Source organism: Podarcis muralis, chromosome 14 (assembly GCF_964188315.1).
Source record: "Podarcis muralis chromosome 14, rPodMur119.hap1.1, whole genome shotgun sequence".
Taxonomy (NCBI): Eukaryota; Metazoa; Chordata; class Lepidosauria; order Squamata; family Lacertidae; genus Podarcis; species Podarcis muralis.
In genome coordinates this window covers 22650298-22669471 of record NC_135668.1, presented here as the reverse complement: position 1 = coordinate 22669471, position 19174 = coordinate 22650298, and the positions used below count along the sequence as shown (strand labels likewise).

At 44.5% G+C, this 19174-nt stretch overlaps 2 protein-coding genes and 1 long non-coding RNA gene across 4 annotated transcripts in view; 1 reads left to right on the top strand and 2 right to left on the bottom strand.

Moving 5' to 3' along the window:
* Positions 1-1267: 1267 nt before the first annotated feature.
* SNRPA1 (small nuclear ribonucleoprotein polypeptide A') lies at positions 1268-10563 on the bottom strand. Its single transcript, XM_028707201.2, has 9 exons — positions 10433-10563; positions 7914-8061; positions 7647-7725; positions 6164-6210; positions 4435-4537; positions 3485-3564; positions 2965-3040; positions 2133-2226; positions 1268-1509 (listed from the first exon to the last, which is right to left on the bottom strand). Exons 1-9 carry the CDS (start codon positions 10512-10514, stop codon positions 1451-1453), a joined length of 768 nt encoding a protein of 255 aa, XP_028563034.1. The 5' UTR covers positions 10515-10563; the 3' UTR covers positions 1268-1450.
* LOC114584969 (uncharacterized) overlaps positions 10556-19174 on the top strand; it is a 36910-nt gene continuing 28291 nt past the window's right edge. Inside the window, exon 1 of the long non-coding RNA XR_003703773.2 lies at positions 10556-10647. This is a non-coding gene — a long non-coding RNA (uncharacterized LOC114584969). The remainder of the gene's footprint in view (positions 10648-19174) is intronic.
* PCSK6 (proprotein convertase subtilisin/kexin type 6) overlaps positions 16662-19174 on the bottom strand; it is a 110273-nt gene continuing 107760 nt past the window's right edge. For both annotated transcript variants that reach the window (XM_077918974.1, XM_028707199.2), the window contains exon 21: positions 16662-18511. In XM_077918974.1, the coding sequence (XP_077775100.1) occupies positions 18414-18511 (98 nt within the window). In that variant the 3' untranslated portion in view covers positions 16662-18413. The remainder of the gene's footprint in view (positions 18512-19174) is intronic.

Sequence of the window (19174 nt, the reverse complement as noted above, 5' to 3'; positions counted from 1 at the left end):
TACAGCCCTGTCCACCAACAAAACGTACCTCCCACAAAACACCCCCTAAGGGAATCTGGACCTCCACAAAAAAGAGTGTTCGGGCTGAATGATGGGGGTGGATTATTATAAGGTGTGAGACATCCAACACTCACCAAGGAACGTAACAGAAGCAATGCGGACGTTCTGGCTGACATTTGTGTCAAAATAGGGGTCAACCTTACCTTCTCTGAGGTAATAACTGCTGTAGTATAGTTATTGATTCACACTTGTGTGCATGAAAGGGCTAGCCTGAGCCCTGAGCTGAAGTTGCCAGTGTGGGTGTAGCTTAGCAGGCTCTTAGAGTAGGGTTACCAGTCGTCCCCGGATTTGCAAATCTGTCCCCTGGAAATGTGGCAGTGGCAGCCTCAGTAGCCCGGAGCCAGCCTGGTAGCGCAGTTGGCTCTGGCTGGTTCAGGAGCTGCTTGCTGCCGCTGTCACTGCCGAAGGGGAACCAGGGATGTCTGGTGGTACAGATCTCCTGCCCCCTTTGTTTTGACAGATCAGGGGAGGCTTGGGAGTCACGGGTGGGCGGGCGTTGCCCAGGAGGGGCGCAAGGTGCGTGGTTTCTCTGCCAGGCAAGGTGCAAAGCCCTTCTTTTGAACCCTGTGATACATAAATGCGCAGTTTTAAATAAAAAAACTGGGCAACAGCCACCCACCTGTGACTCCTCCCGATCAGTCAAAACAAAGGAGGAGGGGGGGCAGATCGGGGGAAGCTCAGGAGTCACGGACGTGCGGCATGCTGTTGCCCTGTTTTTAAAAAACTCTGTGCATTTATGTTTCACAAGGTGGAAAACAAGGGCTTTGCACCTTTATACAATATGAATGTTTGCTTGGGCCCAGGGTCTTTTGCCTCACGATCCCCACTACTGACTCCCTGTTGCTACTCAGCTTCCAAAAAAAAAAAAAAAGTGTCCCCAGATTCATTGAAAAAATCTGGTAACTGTATCTTAGAGGCCTCTCCTCCAACCCTTTCCTCTCTGTGATTTCTGGAACAAACAAGAAACCATGTGGCCATGGCTCTCTGCAAGTGAACTGCATCTCTCCAAAAGGAAAGTTTTTAAATGAACAATAGTTCACATGTAACCTCCTGGTATGGAGGGCAAGTGAAAACTCTGGCTTGAAACTTTAGATGTAATGGCACCAACTTTAGATGTAATGGCACCAACACATGCACTTAGAGGTGGGACGGTGGTACACGGAACATAAAGCTGCATTATTTTAAAATCAACTGTTTGCACCAAATGTTATGCTGCATTTAGGAAAAGTTTTAATTTTACTTCAAAATGTACAGTATAAAAAATTAACAAGAGTGATTCTGAACAAAAACTACAAAAAATAATAATTCCACTTCAGCAATCAATCAAAAGGCTTTGACAGACAATGGTACAGAGTATTCTGCAGACTTCCCAGATGCAGAAAAATGCATTTTAGGATCCATTGGCAATTGAATCTTCCTCCATCTCTTCTTCAGCCTCATCCATAGGGCCTAAAGAAAAGAGCACAATTTCTTAATATTTTAATCATTCCCTCCACCACAAATGTGAAGCTGATGATAAGGAGTGACTGTACAGGTCTGCTTTTTTATTCTATGGAAGTATTCCAAAGATGGGCTTTTGATGCTTCAAATTTAGCTCACTAGCATTAAGTGAATTTGCAGGTTCTTAACTTGTTTGCTTCCTCAAGCTGCAATAATGGCTATTCTACTAACTACTGCTGCCAAGAAATACTTAATTTTGCATAGTGGCCTTTTCTAGGCTATGGAAAATCCTAGCTTTCTTAAAACGTCTGTCTAAAAATCAGAAGCTGCCTTATACCATCTTGGCTGTGAGTCCTGGAAGACCTGCTCCCTGCCTGGCAGGCCTTTTCCCACCTGGCCTGGGAGGGCAGGGCTATGATTGACTCCAGCTACAAAAGCCAAGGCTGCTAAACAGATTCTTGGGCTGGGGTATTGTTTGGCTGGTGGCAGGGGTGGGTGGGTGTGTTGCTGTTATTGACTTCTGGCAAGGGCCAACTCCCCTGCACGGAGAGGAAGAAAGCGACAGAAAAGGGGCAGTTCAACCTCTGTTCAAAATGTCCTGCAAGAATAAGGGTTCCAAAGATATTCCTCACCTGCTTTACGATCTCTGCCAGGTATCTGACCAGCCTGCAACAGACCCTTCAGCCTCTCTACTTCAGCAAGTGTTGTGGCATTAGCAATGGCATTCTTAAAGGGAAAAAATCAAAGGTCACTTATGCAACACTGTTAACATTAAATTCAATGCCTGTTTCACAACAATTGAACTGTGCCTATTACAACAGTGCTAACAAGACTGGTCTGAACACCAAGGAAGAAGAGGAGGAGTTTGGATTTGATATCCCGCTTTATCACTACCCGAAGGAGTCTCAAAGCGGCTAACATTCTCCTTTCCCTTCCTCCCCCACAACACACACTCTGTGAGGTGAGTGGGGCTGAGAGACTTCAAAGAAGTGTGACTGGCCCAAGGTCACCCAGCAGCTGCATGTGGAGGTTCCCCAGATTACGAATCTACCACTCTTAACCCCTACACCATACTGGCTCTGAAAACGATTCAGCATGTCAAGAAGAGTTCAATTCAATTCCAGCTAGAGGGTGACATTTTATTACCTATTACATTTTAGCTGTTCCTCCTTAGACAAATACATTTTTAACCTACTGATATCTACCCCTAGCTATCAGACTGTGTTGATCTGGCCACTTAGAAACTTGAATTTTTGCAATAAGGAGCAAGACAGTTATAGTATGTTTACAAAATCTGAACTCTTTATTTGCAAAGGAAAGCTACGCAAACTATGTCAGTACCTGAAAAACAAAGCAATGTGGCACACTCAATACACACATAGATAGATCTATCTTCTGGAAGTAAATGACAGTGAATGTTTTTCTTGGTAGATTCCTCCCTGTACAAGTCTGAAAAAACATTACCTTAATAGCCTCCACATCTCCTGGGGAGGGGCCCACCTTCTTTTTGTCACTTGGCAAGCCAGCACCTGGGTTGAAACTTCAGAAGGAAAAAAGACGCCTTGTTAAAGTCAAAGAGTTATTGTCATGCTTCTCAAGCTTCCAAAGAGAAGTCTCCAGAAGCACCAATTTCAATCAGGTGTAGTATCTTATCTTTGTTAACAAACTGATACAATCAAGTAATAGCTCCTTCAGAAACACCAGCAGAGTGACCTTCCCACATCCCACCCTTTTTAGAGCCTTTTATGAAAAAAATATCAATCGGATGTGTTGTTCAAGCTGCTAGCTTGGATGTTAAAACTGTCAGGGTTCGTAATGTACTTGTCGAGAGAAAAAAGCAATGATTGCCATTCATCAACAATGCAATTTTGGTGCTAACTAGCGCACCGACTACTCAATTTTCTTACAGCCCAAGAGTATTTACAAACTGGCTGTGGTGTTTCTGAAGGAGACTGCCAGTTTAAAGTGGTTATCTGTATCTTACGTTTTTGCTCTCCTGGCAATATCCTTTGCAAGCTGTGCACCCCGCTTGCCCTTGAACATTTTCTCTGCCTCCTGACGCTCCTACAGCGATACCACACACACAGAGTTAATGCAACATTCAATAGAAGCATGTATACGGTGCATAGCTCCTGTCTCCCAAAAAGAAATGGCACGGGGAGGTGCAATTCTTGAAAAAACAAGGCGGCATCAAGATGAAGCCTTAAAAGTTGGCCCCAGTGAAACCTATAACCCTTCACAAGAAAGATCTATTTTCCATTTAGCTCAGATGGCAAGGGAGGCCACTGAGATATTCCCCACCACGCAATAGTTCCTGTCCATTAATTTCACTTCAAAAACAGTATGAAGTTGATTGAAGTCACAGCCAGCAGGCAAACTAGAGTTTATTTGTTACACAAGAAACTAACGTTTAATCTCAAAGCATATTTGATAAGACTCTGCTTTCTTTCCTCCAGCCACAGCTGCGGGCAGGGAACAGACACCCCCCATTTCTAGGAATTACCTTCACAGAAACTATTTCAATTAAATGGAACACACAATAAGATACAGACTAAAATGCTTCAGCATGTTTATCGTCTGAAAACTGCTTCAAGCTTTCATTTAGGCTAACATTTGCTGATTGGTGAGGAGAAGGCAATCCTGTATTTATGTTAATAATGATTCAAATCTAAAATACAGTTCCAAATAAAAAAGCTTCCAGGCTTATGACTGCAGATTCATAAATGTGTTTTCATGATATCTGTATGGTCATGAGAAAGGCATTCAGAATTACATTTGCAGAGCCGTAGCCATAAACAAATGTCACAGTCTGAAAATGCGTTATAATGAGAAAATTATGTTATACTATAGGCACGAAAAGAAAACTCAGGTAGTAAACATTTAAATGCATAGCTTCTCAAAAGACAAATTCTTCACAATTGCCAAAACACTTACTTTTAATTTCACTTTTTGGAAATCCAGGACTCTGACTTGTGGGACCTTGAAGATGACATACAACCTATAATGCTTCTTATTTGTCACTGGATTCCTTAAAATACTGAAGGGAGGAAAAGGAGAAACATATTTACACAGTTCAAACAAAGGCACTGCTGAAGAGGAATGTTTTGGCCCAACATTCCCTATTGCCAAGTGTCTTTCCCCTTCATCTCCCAGGTTCTTACCAATGTTGGGAATAATTATTTTTAAGAGGCCAGACCAAATGGCAAGACCCTAGTCCTGCCAACCTCTTAACCATGCTTTGGTCCACCAGCCACTTTGAGGACCGAGGTAAAAAGCAGAGTTGCTTGACTAATTAAAGGGAGATTAATAACCAAAAGTAAACTGATTACACTATTTGATGAAGAATAAGATTGCTTTGATTGCTGTCACCGTTAGTGGGTTACTGATGTCAGAACTGCTCTCAAATTTAATTTTATTGGAGGCAGGACCTACTAATCTGCTACGTGTTAATGTATATCTGTTTGTGATGCTCATGAACATAAAAGTTTATGCAAACATTACAAACAGAGACAGGAAGACGTGACACTTCTTTCAAAGACCTATGCTATCCAGTGCCATCTATGAATCAAAATATTATCTGATAACTATATGAAGCATAATATTTTCATTTCATTCTGAAAAAGCCTCAGCAAAATGTTAAAAAATGAACCATGCAAATGTTAATTACATAAAATAAACAGGGATCTCTTCAATATATAATTATTTATCTCATCATACTTTTATTATACTCTCCTCTTGTGAAGAAGCATCACTCTGTGGTAAGAATTCACATCTAAAGACCCCAGGTGTACATTTTTATTATTTTAATAATGTTTCAGCGTTTCACTTTCTTTGCATTTAACTGTTAGACAGAATGTGTTAGGCTTGAGTTTTGTGTGTTCTCATTTGTGAGACTCTCCCGCCTACGCTGCATTCCATCTCTCCTTATCTGACCTTGAAAGCAGCACAAATGGCAGGATGTTTTCACATGAGTTAGTACCAGAGTCTTAATCAAAAATCCTTGGAAGCTTCCTGAAAGATAGATGGAGAAACGTCAGCAAAGAATGATAATAGACTAGGCTGCCAGGGCAATGTGGGACATCCAATACCCAAAATGGGCAAAAGGTCTCGGCACTGCTGGTCAACCACAAGGCGACAGCAGGGGGAGTGGAAAGCAGGAAAAGGCCATACATTTTTTTCTGTTTCATGACCTGTAACCTTTCCTGACGTATGTGAAGATGTTTTATGATTCTTCGTTTGCTGCGTTTGAACTACTATATAAGCTTTTGCTCTGAAGTGCCTCGGAGCAAACCCTCTCAACTGGCACTTTGGGTTGAGTTCTATTGCAATAGATAAATAAAATAAATAAAAACGCCGAGTCCCTAAATCTGGATGCTGGACTTGAAACAGTTTCCTTGGTTCTGTGGTTCATTTAAAAGGTGCTCCCGCACCTGGGTAACAAACAGTGGGGGTGTAGAGGTGAATTCTTACCACAACGCCACACTCGGAAATCCCTAGAGAGCCTTTGGAAAACAAAGCAAGCCCTCTTAGTTCTATTAAGTGTTGAAGGCTTCGGGGGAAAAAATATTTGGCAGATCATGTTGCCAACCTTAATTTATAGGACAGACGTTTGGTAAGGAAGGCATATTATAATATTTGATCACAAAGGTGAATTATCTCATACCTCAGATATGTTAGCGATTTGACAGTTGCCAAAGGATCTAGATCACCCTGAATAAGAGAAACACAAATGTAGTTAAAGCTATGTTAATATACGTTTAACAGCTCACACTGAGGCCCCTTAACCAAGAGTTAATTATACTATAAAATGAGGATCACTGCATGCATTTCAAACTTTATAGCTTAAGAACAGTTAGGCTTAACTCACTATGTGAAACATGTTAAACACATTTGTCTCAGTTGTATGGCTTTACATTGTAAAAGCAAGACAATTAACCCTTAGTGTCTTTGCTTTCAAAAATTCACCCAGAACAGCAGCAACAAAAGTTATTTCTGGGGTCAGTTTACATTCTAGGGTTTATTTTCAACTGATTTTTTTCACTTGTTTACTGAGCTCTTCTCCAAGGGTGTGTATGGCTTACTACACCCAACCATATTGTATGTAGATGCTATTTCCAATTGGACATTGCTTCTCCCCACATCTAAATGCACCAAAAGAAAAATCGGTGATCTTATACGGGGACAGCACGTGCACCATTTTCCTATACAGTGGTAACTCAGGTTACAGACTCTGCTAACCCAGAAATAGTACCTCGGGTTAAGAACTTTGCTTCAGGATGAGAACAAAAATCGTGCTCTGGTGGCGCAGCAGCAGCAGGAAGCCCCATTAGCTAAAGTGGTACCTCAGGTTAAGAACAGTTTCAGGTTAAGAACGGACCTCCAGAACGAATTAATTTCTTAACCTGAGGTACCACTGTACAAATATCAATGGCAAAACTGCATATTAACAAAATATAGTGTCTGATTAAGAAATAATTTTAAGTTCAGGTTTTTCAGGTAGTTTTGGATCATAGAGCTTATTTGTTTAACTTTGCTTTTCCTAAGCTCAGGCAAGCCGTTATGGCCATTTATTTTCAGACCAAGCAACCAGCCAAGATTGGTGGTAGATATCAAACGACTGCAAAGCTGACTGAAGGCAGCAGCAGTCCATTAACATCTGGAGGGCCACAAGCTTCAAACTGTTGTTTCTGCAGCTGGCTTGATTAAACTTAGCAGAATTTGTTACAAATCACAATCTCTAGGTCATTCGCAATGATAAGCTGTGATCAGTGGAAAGCAAAATTTAACCGCTGCCAAGGACTCCCAGCTGCATGGAAGGAAGAAATGGGAGAGCAGTGTTGTTCAGGGTCTTCTTGCTCATGCATGGAGCACAAAACCATGGTTTAATGTTGTGTGCAAACCTGGGCCATTTCTTTATTTTAAGCAACAACATGGAAACAATATTCTGAGTAACATTTCACTGGTATTATCTGCTACATTGCAACTGCTCTCAAGAAGTCAGAATGGGTAAAATCTTCACTGAGAAAGTTGCCTCATGTAATCAAAAAAGGCAAGAAAACCCTATCTTAGAAAATTTGGGGCCTTTCTAGTGATTGCGTGTATGTCATTCAATCATTCCAACTTCTTTCATCCTTTATTTCACTTACCAATTCCATGATGTTATTGTTGGTAAGAATGAGCTCCTTGAGATTTGGTAAAGACTGTTCAAGTCCCTCACCTATTCGGCTAAAAATAAAATAAAATGGGGGGGGGAGGGAGAGCCATCAGAATAATTATTATCTTGGAAGTTGTAAGTCCTCTTCAACCAAACTTCAACTGCTTTTAAGCTTAGACTTGAATAAGTGGTACAAGAAGTAGAGTATTGAGAACTGCAGCCAAAGAGATCTCAAAACTGAAGTTGGAAAGACACTCACCTTAACCTGTTGTTATTCATCAGCAATGTTTTCAGTCTTTTCAGCAGAGGAAACCCATCTAACTTCCGAATCTCATTGTCAGAGAAATCGATAGCATCAAACTGGTCCAAGGTAGCGCCCAAGTTCTCAATCACAGGGATCTTATATCCTGATGATGCAACATGGGACAAAAACAAACAAACTATAGTGCAGGAGAAATATATACTTCAGTTATGCACTGGACGACATATGAAAGAAAACTATCACGTCAGTGTTTCTTACAATATCCTGACAATTCTGAGAGGATGGACTTGGGGTTACTCAGTGAAATTGCGTGCCAGCAGTTTTAGGATAGGCAGAAAAAAATAGTACTTCAAAGCACTCAATACTAATTTGTAGTTCTCACTGCTACAAGTCATGTTAAATAACGGGTGTGCCTTCGCTCACAGGTAGAGCACATGCTTTGTTTGAAGAAGGTCTCAGGTTTAATATCTGGAAAATTCAGGTAGGGCTCAGAGAGGCTTCTGTCTGAAACCCTAGAGAGTCACTACCAGTCAATGTAGAAGCAACACTGAGCTTGATAGACCAATGGTCGGCTCAGTATATGACAGCTTCCTTTGTGGTAATAGCCATTCTCTTAAATTGCTTTAAAAAAGGAGGCTCACAGAGGGAAATTCCATCAACAGTTAACAGCTGCAACAGCTAATTAAAAGCTCTATTCTTAAGAAATCACTCTAGATGCCAAATACTTGTGGGAGGGAGGGTTATTAGGTGTTTCTGTTTCGCTTTGGTTTGTATTCTGTGTTCCCATTTTGCATTTTTATGTTGTGATCTGCCCTGTGATATAGAGATTTAATAAATTAAAATGAATACTAAACATGACGGTGTAAGGGTCTTCATTAGCTCCTTTTGAGTTTCCTGGAACTGTGTGGATGGCCTCTTATTAGAGACTGTATATATATGCAACGGGACGCGGGTGGAGCTGTAGGTTAAACCACAGAGCCTAGGGCTCGCTGATCAGAAGGTCAGTGGTTCAAATCCCCGTGACGGGGTGAGCTCGCCTTGCTTGGTCCCTGCTCCTGCCAACTTAGCAGTTCGAAGGCACGTCAAAGTGCAAGTACAGTGATACCTTGGGTTACAGACGCTTCAGCTTACAGACGCTTCAGCTTACAGACTCCGCTAACCCAGAAATAGTACCTCGGGTTAAGAACTTTGCTTCAGGTCGAGAACAGAAATTGCGTGGCGGTGGCGCAGTGGCAGCGGAAGGCCCTATTAGCTAAAGTGGTACCTCAGGTTAAGAACAGTTCCAGGTTAAATGGACCTCCAGAACGAATCAAGTTCTTAACCTGAGGTACCACTGTAGATAAATAGGTACCACTCCGGCGGGAAGGTAAACGGCGTTTCCATGCACTGCTCTGGTTCGCCAGAAGCAGGTTAGTCATGCTGGCCATGTGACCCGGAAGCTGTACGCCAGCTCCCTTTGCCAATAAAGCGAAATGAGCGCCGCAACCCCAGAGTGGGCCACGACTGGACCTAATGGTCAGGGGTCCCTTTACCTATCTACAGTACAGTGGTACCTCGGGTTACATACGCTTCAGGTTACAGACTCCGCTAACCCAGAAATAGTGCTTCAGGTTAATAATAATAATTTTTATTTATACCCCGCCCTCCCCAGCCAAGGCCGGGCTCAGGGCAGCTAACAAGCAATAATAAAAACAAATTGAATGAATACAACTTAAAAACAAAATTAAAATACAACATTAATATATTGAAACCTCATCACAGGAGGAGAAAGGAAAAGAAAAAAGAGGGGGAGGGAATCAAATTGGCTCCAAGCCAAAGGCCAGGTGGAACAACTCTGTCTTACAGGCCCTGCGGAAAGAAATCAGATCCTGCAGGGCCCTGGTCTCATGAGGCAGAGCGTTCCATCAGGCCGGAGCCAGTGTTGAAAAGGCCCTGGCTCTGGTTGAAGCCAATCTAACTTCCTTAGGGCCCGGGACCACTAGGGTGTTGCTATTTATGGACCTTGAGGCTCTCCGTGAGGCATACCGTTAAGAACTTTGTTTCAGGATGAGAACAGAAATCGTGCTCCGGCGGCGCAGCGGCAGGAGGAGGCCCCATTAGCTAAAGTGGTGCTTCAGGTTAAGAACAGACCTCCGGAACGAATTAAGTACTTAACCCGAGGTACCACTGTATATGCAACAGGGTTCTTCTTACGTCTTCTTCTGTCCATTATTTTGGGGGTGCCCACCGAACCAACTTTGCTCCTTAAGGCCCAGGTGACCTCTGCAGCATTGGGCTCCTATTACCACCAGCTGCAACAGGTACGCCAACCACACCCTTTCCAGGACAGGGGCGGCGCGACCCACGTGGGCCACCTAACGTGACCCTCTTGAGCCACCGTCCCCCGACTCAGCTGCCCCTCCCGCTTTGCCTACCGCCCGCGCGCTTCAGGCCTACTAAGGCCAAGCAAGCGCCGCGCGCTTCCCGCTCCCAGGCCGCCGCCGCCGCCACCACCACCGCCAGGCCGAGTTCCTCACCGCGCAGGTCCAGCTCCCGGTCCCGCACGGCGTTTGTGTACTGCGCCGCCTGCTCGATGAGCTCCGCCGTCAGCTTCACCATTTTCGCTTCCCGCGGCCGCCGCACACCAAAAGAAAACCTGAGCGGCACGCCGACGGGGGAGCCGAATTAATACGCATGCGCCGGCCGGCCGCGCAGCCCGCAGAGCCGAGTCGCCGAGCCACGTAGACAGGGGGTGAGTCGAGTGCCGAGCGGCGCCTTCGGAGAGACGCTTGCTCGTCGCCATGGCGACGCTTTGAGTTCTGGAAGGCCTGCAGAGGCTTTTGGGTCCAGTTGCGCTTACCCTCGAGAAGAGAAGCATATGGTGCCCGCTTGGTTAGACGCAGTTAAGTAACGTGCATTTAACACAGTTCTGTGCATATTTGCCACCAAATTCCTTTTAGCACAATTCTGTGCATACTTACAACTAATTTCTGTAACACAGTTCTGTGCATAAAAAGGTAAAGGGACCCCTGACCATTGGGTCCAGTCGTGGAGGACTCTGGGGTTGCGACGCTCATCTCGCTTTATTGGCCGAGGGAGCCGGCGTACAGCTTCCGGGTCATGTGGCCAGCATGACTAAGCCACTTCTGGCGAACCAGAGCAGCGCACGGAAACACCGTTTACCTTCCCGCCGGAGCGGTACCTATTTATCTACTTGCACTTTGACGTGCTTTTGAACTGCTAGGTGGGCAGGAGCAGGGACCAAGCAACAGGAGCTCACCCCGTTGCGGGGATTCGAACCGCCGACCTTCTGATCGGCAAGTCCTAGACTCTGTGGTTTAAACCACAGCGCCACCCGCGTCCCTACCTATTTATCTACTTGCCACCAAATTTCTTTAGTACAGTTCTGTGCATAAAGGTAAAGGTAAAGGTACCCCTGCCCGTACGGGCCAGTCTTGACAGACTCTAGGGTTGTGCGCCCATCTCACTCTAGAGGCCGGGGGCCAGCGCTGTCCGGAGACACTTCCGGGTCACGTGGCCAGCGTGACATCGCTGCTCTGGCTAGCCAGAGCCGCACACGGAAACGCCGTTTACCTTCCCGCTAGTAAGCGGTCCCTATTTATCTACTTGCACCCGGGGGTGCTTTCGAACTGCTAGGTTGGCAGGCGCTGGGACCGAACAACGGGAGCGCACCCCGCCACGGGGATTCGAACTGCCGACCTTTCGATCGGCAAGCCCTAGGCGCTGAGGCTTTTACCCACAGCGCCACCCGCGTCCCTGCGTTCTGTGCATACTTACAACTAATTTCTGTAGCACAGTTCTGTGCATACTTACCACCAAATTCCTTTAGCACAATTCTGTGCATACTTACAACTAATTTTTTTAGCACAGTTCTGTGCATACTTGCCACCAAATTCCTTTAGCACAATTCTGTGCATACTTGCAAGCAGGTTCTGTTGAGCTCAGAAAGGCTGCTCCTAATTAAGCACACGTACAATTCCACACATACTGAATGTTCCAACTGACCTCTGGTTTGTAGTCCTTGCTCCTGATGAATTCTTGCTGTTTTATCCTTATTTTGTCATTTGGTGAGTAACAAGCACCAGAATAGCCCCGCTGGATCAAACTGACGGTCCGTCTAGTCCAGCATCTTGTTCTTAGATTGCTTATCCAGATGCCTCTGGGAAACCCACAAAGAGCATGGCAGAACGAAAATCCCTTTCCCCAGTCGTGATCCCCAACAACTGGTATTCAGAGGAAATCCTGAGCTAGATGGACTATTGGTCTGATAGCATAAAATGTCTCGATTGTAGCAGTTTTGCTGGTGGAATTCAATGAATTGAGGGGGCACAATTAAATTGGATTTGTTCTTGTGCTATAAACATATTAAAAATGAAATAAAAATGGCCCTTTTTGCAGTAAGGAACTCAGTGGGGAATGTACTACTCGAAAATGTGGGATAACAGGTGACCTGCATACAAACAGGCTTGCCATATGTCCTCTTTTTCCAGGACACATCCTGTTTTTCATGGGTATGTTAAAATGAGAGTCGTCATAGTGATCCATAGTTAATAGGAGAAGGTGGCCAATGTGTCCTCTTTTTTGCTCTTCAAAATATGGCAACTATAAGTCAAATGAATAAGCAGCCAACCTCTTACAATCTCCCTGCAAACTTTGGGCAAACAGATCAGGATGGAAATTCAACCAACGGACCACGTGGATGCAACCCAAAATATCCTAGACAAGCCACAGCAGCTATTTCCTCTGCCATACATAATTTTAAAATCTTTATTTTTCTTTCACTGAAGACCACATGGTGGCACACTAGCGTCAAATAAATTTCCACTTCTTCACTATTCCATTTGCAAGCTATTTAACAAAGGAAAAACGTTTTAATTTTATGGCAGTGCAGATCCAGGTAACAGACATCACTAACAAAGAGGGACACAATTTGCGGCTAGCCCACATTTTTGCCAATGAATACAGCAATAAATTATTCTGCACTGTGCCACACTCTGCCAAAGATGATTATTTAAAAAAACCTATTGAGCTTTTTTGGTTCCAGTCGGTCACCCACGAGTGTGAAAATTTTATACAAAAGAAAAGAATTAATAGTTGCCTGAAAGAGTTTTTAAATTATTATTGTGTACAACCAAGATGAACTAAGAGCCAGGTACAAGGCCCAACCCTAAAGAAAAGTTATAGGACAGGGAGGGGCATATTTAGGTGTCCTCCAAATCTCTGGTTTTATATCTGCAAGAGGGGATTATGTAGATCAGAGGAAGCTTTTTGGCAGCTAGCAGAACAGGACAGATCTGAATCTTTATGAACCCCCACAGAGGGGAGGGCATCTGCCTTGCCAGAGTAGTCTCCACCGGGAACACACTGGCAAAGCGGCACCCAGCTGGACTGAACACTCCGCTATCCAGCTGATGAGAGGAGGATTCAATCCTGCAGAGCGGTACCTGGAGGGGGAGGCTAGCCAGGTTATTTTTGCCCTGGGTGAAGCCTCCAGAGGGATGTCATTGAGGCCCCCAGCCTGTGTGTGTGTGTGTGTGTGTAAGCAAATTTGCAGATGGGGTGTGTGTGCGCCAAACTGTGTCTTTGACCCGGCTGAAATAAAGCCTAGTTTTGCCCCTGAATCCTGCTGGCTGCAGGGATCTGCTTTGACAACGCATTCCGCACAGGGGATGCAGTGTCCCAAGTACTGTAATACCCAGCAGGACCGAGCCCAACCCTCTTGCCTATAAACTGATGGACTGTGAGCATGGCTAGAGAAAATGGGCTCACATGCTAACCTGAGCCCTGCAGTGGGCCAAGACTGGTATCCCCCACCCTTGTTGTAAAAGAGGCTGCTGAAGCTGTCAAAGCAGTCTCTTTGTTAATGCCCCCAGCCAACATTTCTTTCTTGCCAAGCCTTTGGCTTTTAATTATCTGTGGTCCCCTTCAATGGGTGGGGTGTTTTAATTCTGCTTTTTAAAAATTTGCTTCTTCTGTGCTTTGTTTTATGGTGGTTTTACTGTTATTTATTTATTGTTGTGGGTCACCTTGGGTTATATTGGTAGGAAAACAATGACGAATAAGTTTAATAAATAATAAGAACTCTGAAGTTAGTGTGGCTTATGTTTTCAAATTGTGCAGAAGCTGGGTTGAGGAAAGACACACCAGACTGTTGTATTTCTCAAGAAATTACAGGATAGGTATGGATTGTGGCTAACGTCATGCGCACACAGCTTGAAGCAGCGGCAGTGGGAGCACACTGGAGCGAGAGTAAATGGTAACGCTGTTCCTCTCCCTGCTGCTAATTGCAGCTGTGTTCGGCACCGGGAGTTGCTCGTGCATTAAATGCGGTGTCTATTAACTTCTTTGCCCCTGTGGTATTTGCTGAGAGTGTGCTGGCATTTCTACCACCGCTCCTGTTTGCGGAGATTGGGAGACGGAAGTTCTGGACATGCTGATGACAGGATAGGACATTATTATAATTACAGCTCTGGGTCAGGGAGGAAATGAATGTATAAATCACAGGCCCCCACATTCACTCTCCTCTGCTGCTGGGTTTTTGTGACCCTGAGAGACAAAAAAGCATGCTTCCTTGTGGTTACCAAGGACCCTTGCTTGTACCACAGTTAGCAAGGGACAAGCTAGTAGTTTTTTTAAGGGTGCTGAGAGTTATTAGGAGGCCCTGGTACCCCCCACAGACCTACAATTTCCAGAGTTCCCTATGAAGACAGATGGACTGTTAAACCACTCTAGGAGTGGAATAAAGGTTTCTGAACAACTCTCTGCAACCTTAGGAAACTAAAATGTTTCTGTAACTAAAAAGAAATAAAAATAGTTGTATCTACAGTGGTATCTCGGGTTACATACGCTTCAGGTTACAGACGCCGCTAACCCAGAAACAGTACCTTGGGTTAAGAACTTTGCTTCAGGATGAGAACAGAAATTGCGCGGCGGTGGCGCAGCAGCAGCGGGAGGCCCCATTAGCTAAAGTGGTGCTTCAGGTTAAGGACAGTTTCAGATTAAGAACGGACCTCCAGAACGAATTAAGTACTTAACCCGAGGTACCACTGTACTTTCCTGTTATTGAGCTTAACGCAAATTGAGCAGCCAGACTTCCCTTCAGTTTAAACACAGGCATACTTCTGAAACAATCCTTTCTCTTCGTCGGCAGGTCAAGCCTCCCTCACAGTTGTCAAATGAACACAAATTGCGCACACACCATTTTTGTAATTCCAAGCAGGGCGCCAGATTTTCCAAGGTCCACCATAAATGGCTGATGGGCTGCATTTTTGCCCCGTGGATTATGAAGCGCGCAGGCCAGATGTCAGGGTTTCTCGTCGGGATTTATTTTTATTTATCAGCCGTGCTTACACTTTGAAGAGCTTTGAGTAGCTTCCATATGGTTCCCACATGGTCTCCTGTCCAAGCAGCTGACAAGTAGAAGTTACTTTGGGGCTAGCAGATGGCGCAGGGGCACCTGGTGATACAGGCCTGTCCATAGTCACCAAAGTTACTATATTTACTTGAATGTAATGCCAAATTACGTCGCGAAAATTAGGGTGTGCATTAGATTCAATGGCACATTAGATTTGTGTAAATACAGTAAGTGGCTGCAGGCCCGATCAGTATTATGGGTTGCCACTAGGAGGGCTATATACATATAGGGCTTTCTTTCAGCTGGAACTCAGTTCCAGAATCTCTGAGCTGGGTGCCACTGCCGTTCTAAGAGAACAAGGGAGGTATTCATGATAGGTTCTTGCACCTAGTTTTGATAAAGCTGCTAATGGACCAAATACAGACACCTTCCAGTGTCCCTATTTTCCAGGGACATTCCTGGATTAACAGAAGCTGTCCCGGTTTCTGATTTGATCCCCAAATGTCCCGTTTTCCCTTAGGACGTCCCTATTTTCATCAGAGAAATGTTGGAGGGTATGAAATTAGCGTTTGAGCAGGAACAGTTCTGAAGGGGGAACACACACACATATATATAATGCACATGTGTCACCTGCTATCCAGATGCTGCCCACCAATACTTGAAACACAGCAGCTACCCCGGCTTATAGGACCTCAGAAGAGGTATTTTCTCCTGACTGAGAAATAAGAGGATCAGGACAAAAGCCCATCTAGTCCAGGATTCTGGGCAGCAGTCAACGTTGTGCTAAAATTGTCTATGAGAGCAAGCATTTCTTCTTGCTGGATGGATTGATTTTTCTTTTCCTCACACATGCTGTTCTGGGGGGTTCTCCTGAACCCCCCACCCTCCTGGGGGCGAACAGTGGGAGGAGAGAAGGGAAGCCTCATTGTGCTAGTGGAAGTCACTGCACGGGCTTCAGCTGGGAGGGCCAGTTAGTTGAATCTGGCGCACTGTTCCATGGCCCACCAGATGCCTATGGGAAGCCCATAAGTATCTTCTGAAATTCCTACATTAGAAATAATCAACAATATTTTTAAGACCAGCTGCCCTGTTAGAGCAAGCATAGGGACCCTGTGACCCTCCAGATTATGATGGACTCCAAAATCCATCAACCTCAGCCAGCATGGCCATGGATTATGGGAGTCGTAATCCAACATCTGTAGAGCCACAGATTCCCCATCCCTAAATTAGAGGCACCTTGAATCATGCTGAGGGTCATTAGCTCACTCACTGGGAATAATCTACAAGATGAATCACATCCCAATGGATTTTTGTGTGTGCATCTCATCAATAAATATAGGTCGTTGATCCCCCTCCAGATGGTAATTAAAAGACTACACAGAAATAGGATATTCATAGTAAAATAAAGCAATTTACTTTGGTTGCTTCGGGGTGGGGTAAGTACAGAATAACTCATCAGGACTATAAACATTTTATTCATGGTGTGGTTGCCTTGTCAACTTCTTGCCATTGATCACATCAGAAACACTGTTGGCTTTCACTATTCATTCAAGCCAAGTTTGAGAGCGCATGGGTCTAAAGCAGTACGGTCATGTCAGTTATTTTTAGCCAGGAAAAAAAGGCTTAGAAAACTCACTTTGTTAAGAGCCAATTAATGTTTTACCGCCAATTTCATGGGCTGAAGGTTTAACTTATTAAAACAGCCAACAACGCGAATCAGAACAGGCATTATAAGAAAAAAGAGAAGTGTTGTTTACATATGTCTGAAGAGGGGGAAAAGGGACATTTTTGTTGAAACTTACAAAGATGTCACTGGAAGGGAAGGAGACACATAAAAAAAAAAGGTTTGTCCCTGTAAAAAATAATTTAAAATTTCTGTGAATAAAGGCAATGACTGTATAAGTTACTTTTTTAAAAAATTCTGTAAGACAACATAGCCAAATATATTTAAACACAATTATATAAACACCACACAACAAACTAAAAAATATATATTATTATATGTATATATATATATTTATATGTATAGTGAATACATTCAGATGTGTTGTATAGCGCCGTTTGGTACAATTGGTTGCTTCCTTTCCCTCCTGGCTGGCTAAATAGAACGTCTCCTGGAAGGGATTGCTTACTAAAGTCACTGAGCTGTCATTAGACAGGAAAGGTTTTGTCAGCAAGTTGTGGTAGGCCAGAAAAATGAAGCCATCAATCAAAGCTGAAAAAGCTAGGAGATGCAAACATTTGGGGAGGGGGGGAGGGCAGAAATAATCTTATGTTGCGGAGAGGAAATTATTCTAGTCTGTGTCTGCAGACAAGAGATGAATTCATTCCCAGCAATTTCACGGTGAAGGCTTCAATCCTGCAGGGTGCTCAGGGCTACCGGGTTCCCAACAGTCACTTAGGAAGGATTCGGCTACTCAGAACAGCTTGCAGTAAAGGTGGACACTTGGGGCTTAGACAAAGACCGCTCTCACCTCTTCCTGCCAACTCTGGGATCGCCTCTTTGGTGACTGCCAAGTTGCAAGTTTGCTAAGGCCAATTTTGCTCCTAAAAGGAAACTGGGGATTGTCCTTATTTTTCACCACAACATTGCTGGGGTGAAGTGCATCAAGCCAGGGTTGCACTGGAAGAAAACTCAATCACTGTACAGCTAAAGGGCTGTACATTCTTTTGGGATGGGTGGGCAAGAGGTGCCCTTTTCTTCTCAAAAGTGCAGAAATACCTTAAATCTGCCCAGTCACCCGCCTGGATACTATTTGGGAGGGTTGATTATTTTGAATGAAGCTGGGCATGTGGACTTTGGTGTCACTCTCCATTTGCAAGACATGTCCAAGAAGGATTTGTGTTCCCATCTGCATTTTTATTTATTTTTATTTTTTTCTTTTAAGATGCAACAAGCAAAACAAGGATGCTACCTAGGCTTGGGTGTTAACCAGGCATGTGGCACTGTAAAAACCAGACTGGCAGGCAATATTAAAGTGGTCCGAGTTGCAAGCCGAAGCTTCAGTCAGTGTTGGGTGAAGCTTCCCAAAGTGTGTGTGGGGCGGGGTAGGGGTAGGGGCAGAGAGGGAGGAGAAGGGAGACTTTGTCCTAGGGAACTGGCACAACAGGGCCTCCAGAGGGCGGATATTAAAATCTTCGGCTCAGCCAGCCAAGAGGCACGTCCGACAGCAAAACTGTATAAATGGCTTGCGCTCACAGAGTTTGTTGGATTTCACCATCTCGCAGAAGACCTCATCAGCTGGGAGAGCATACATACATTTGGAAAGAGGGAGGAGAGGGGGAAAGAAATTGGATTAGCATTTTAGCCAAACAAAGTAGGACTGGAAAAAGCACAGCAAGAGCTATTCTGCTACACGAGAGACAACGGAAAAAAGCAGCTCATCCATCTGTTGGAGAGTTTCGAGATGGGGAGGGGCATGTGTGTTTCATGAGCATAGCTCTTACACATGCATAGACTTCAGAATGGAGATATTGATCTAATCCTTCTACCTACCATATTCATATCCCAACCTTTCCCCCCATGAGCTCAAAGTGGCGTACATAGTTCTCCCCCATCTCTGTTAACTCCCCACAACGATCCTGTGAGTAGGTTAAAACGAGGGGCAGTGACTGGCCATGGCAGGGTGGGAATGTGAACCCTGGTCTCCCAGGTCCCAGCCTGACACTCTAACCACTACACAACACTCTTCTGCTCAAGTACTGCACAGATGCACCAACATCGTACAAGGGGATGAGCAAGAAGGGAAAAGAAAGTGACAAAATGGCCCCACGCGGCATTAGGATAATATGGAAAAACTGAAGGATGGTGGGGATGAGTTACTGCAGCTCTGAACCCTGGGCTGTCCATTGTGCCCACACCACAAAGGAAGATGCCATATACGTCAGACTGCTGGGTCCACTT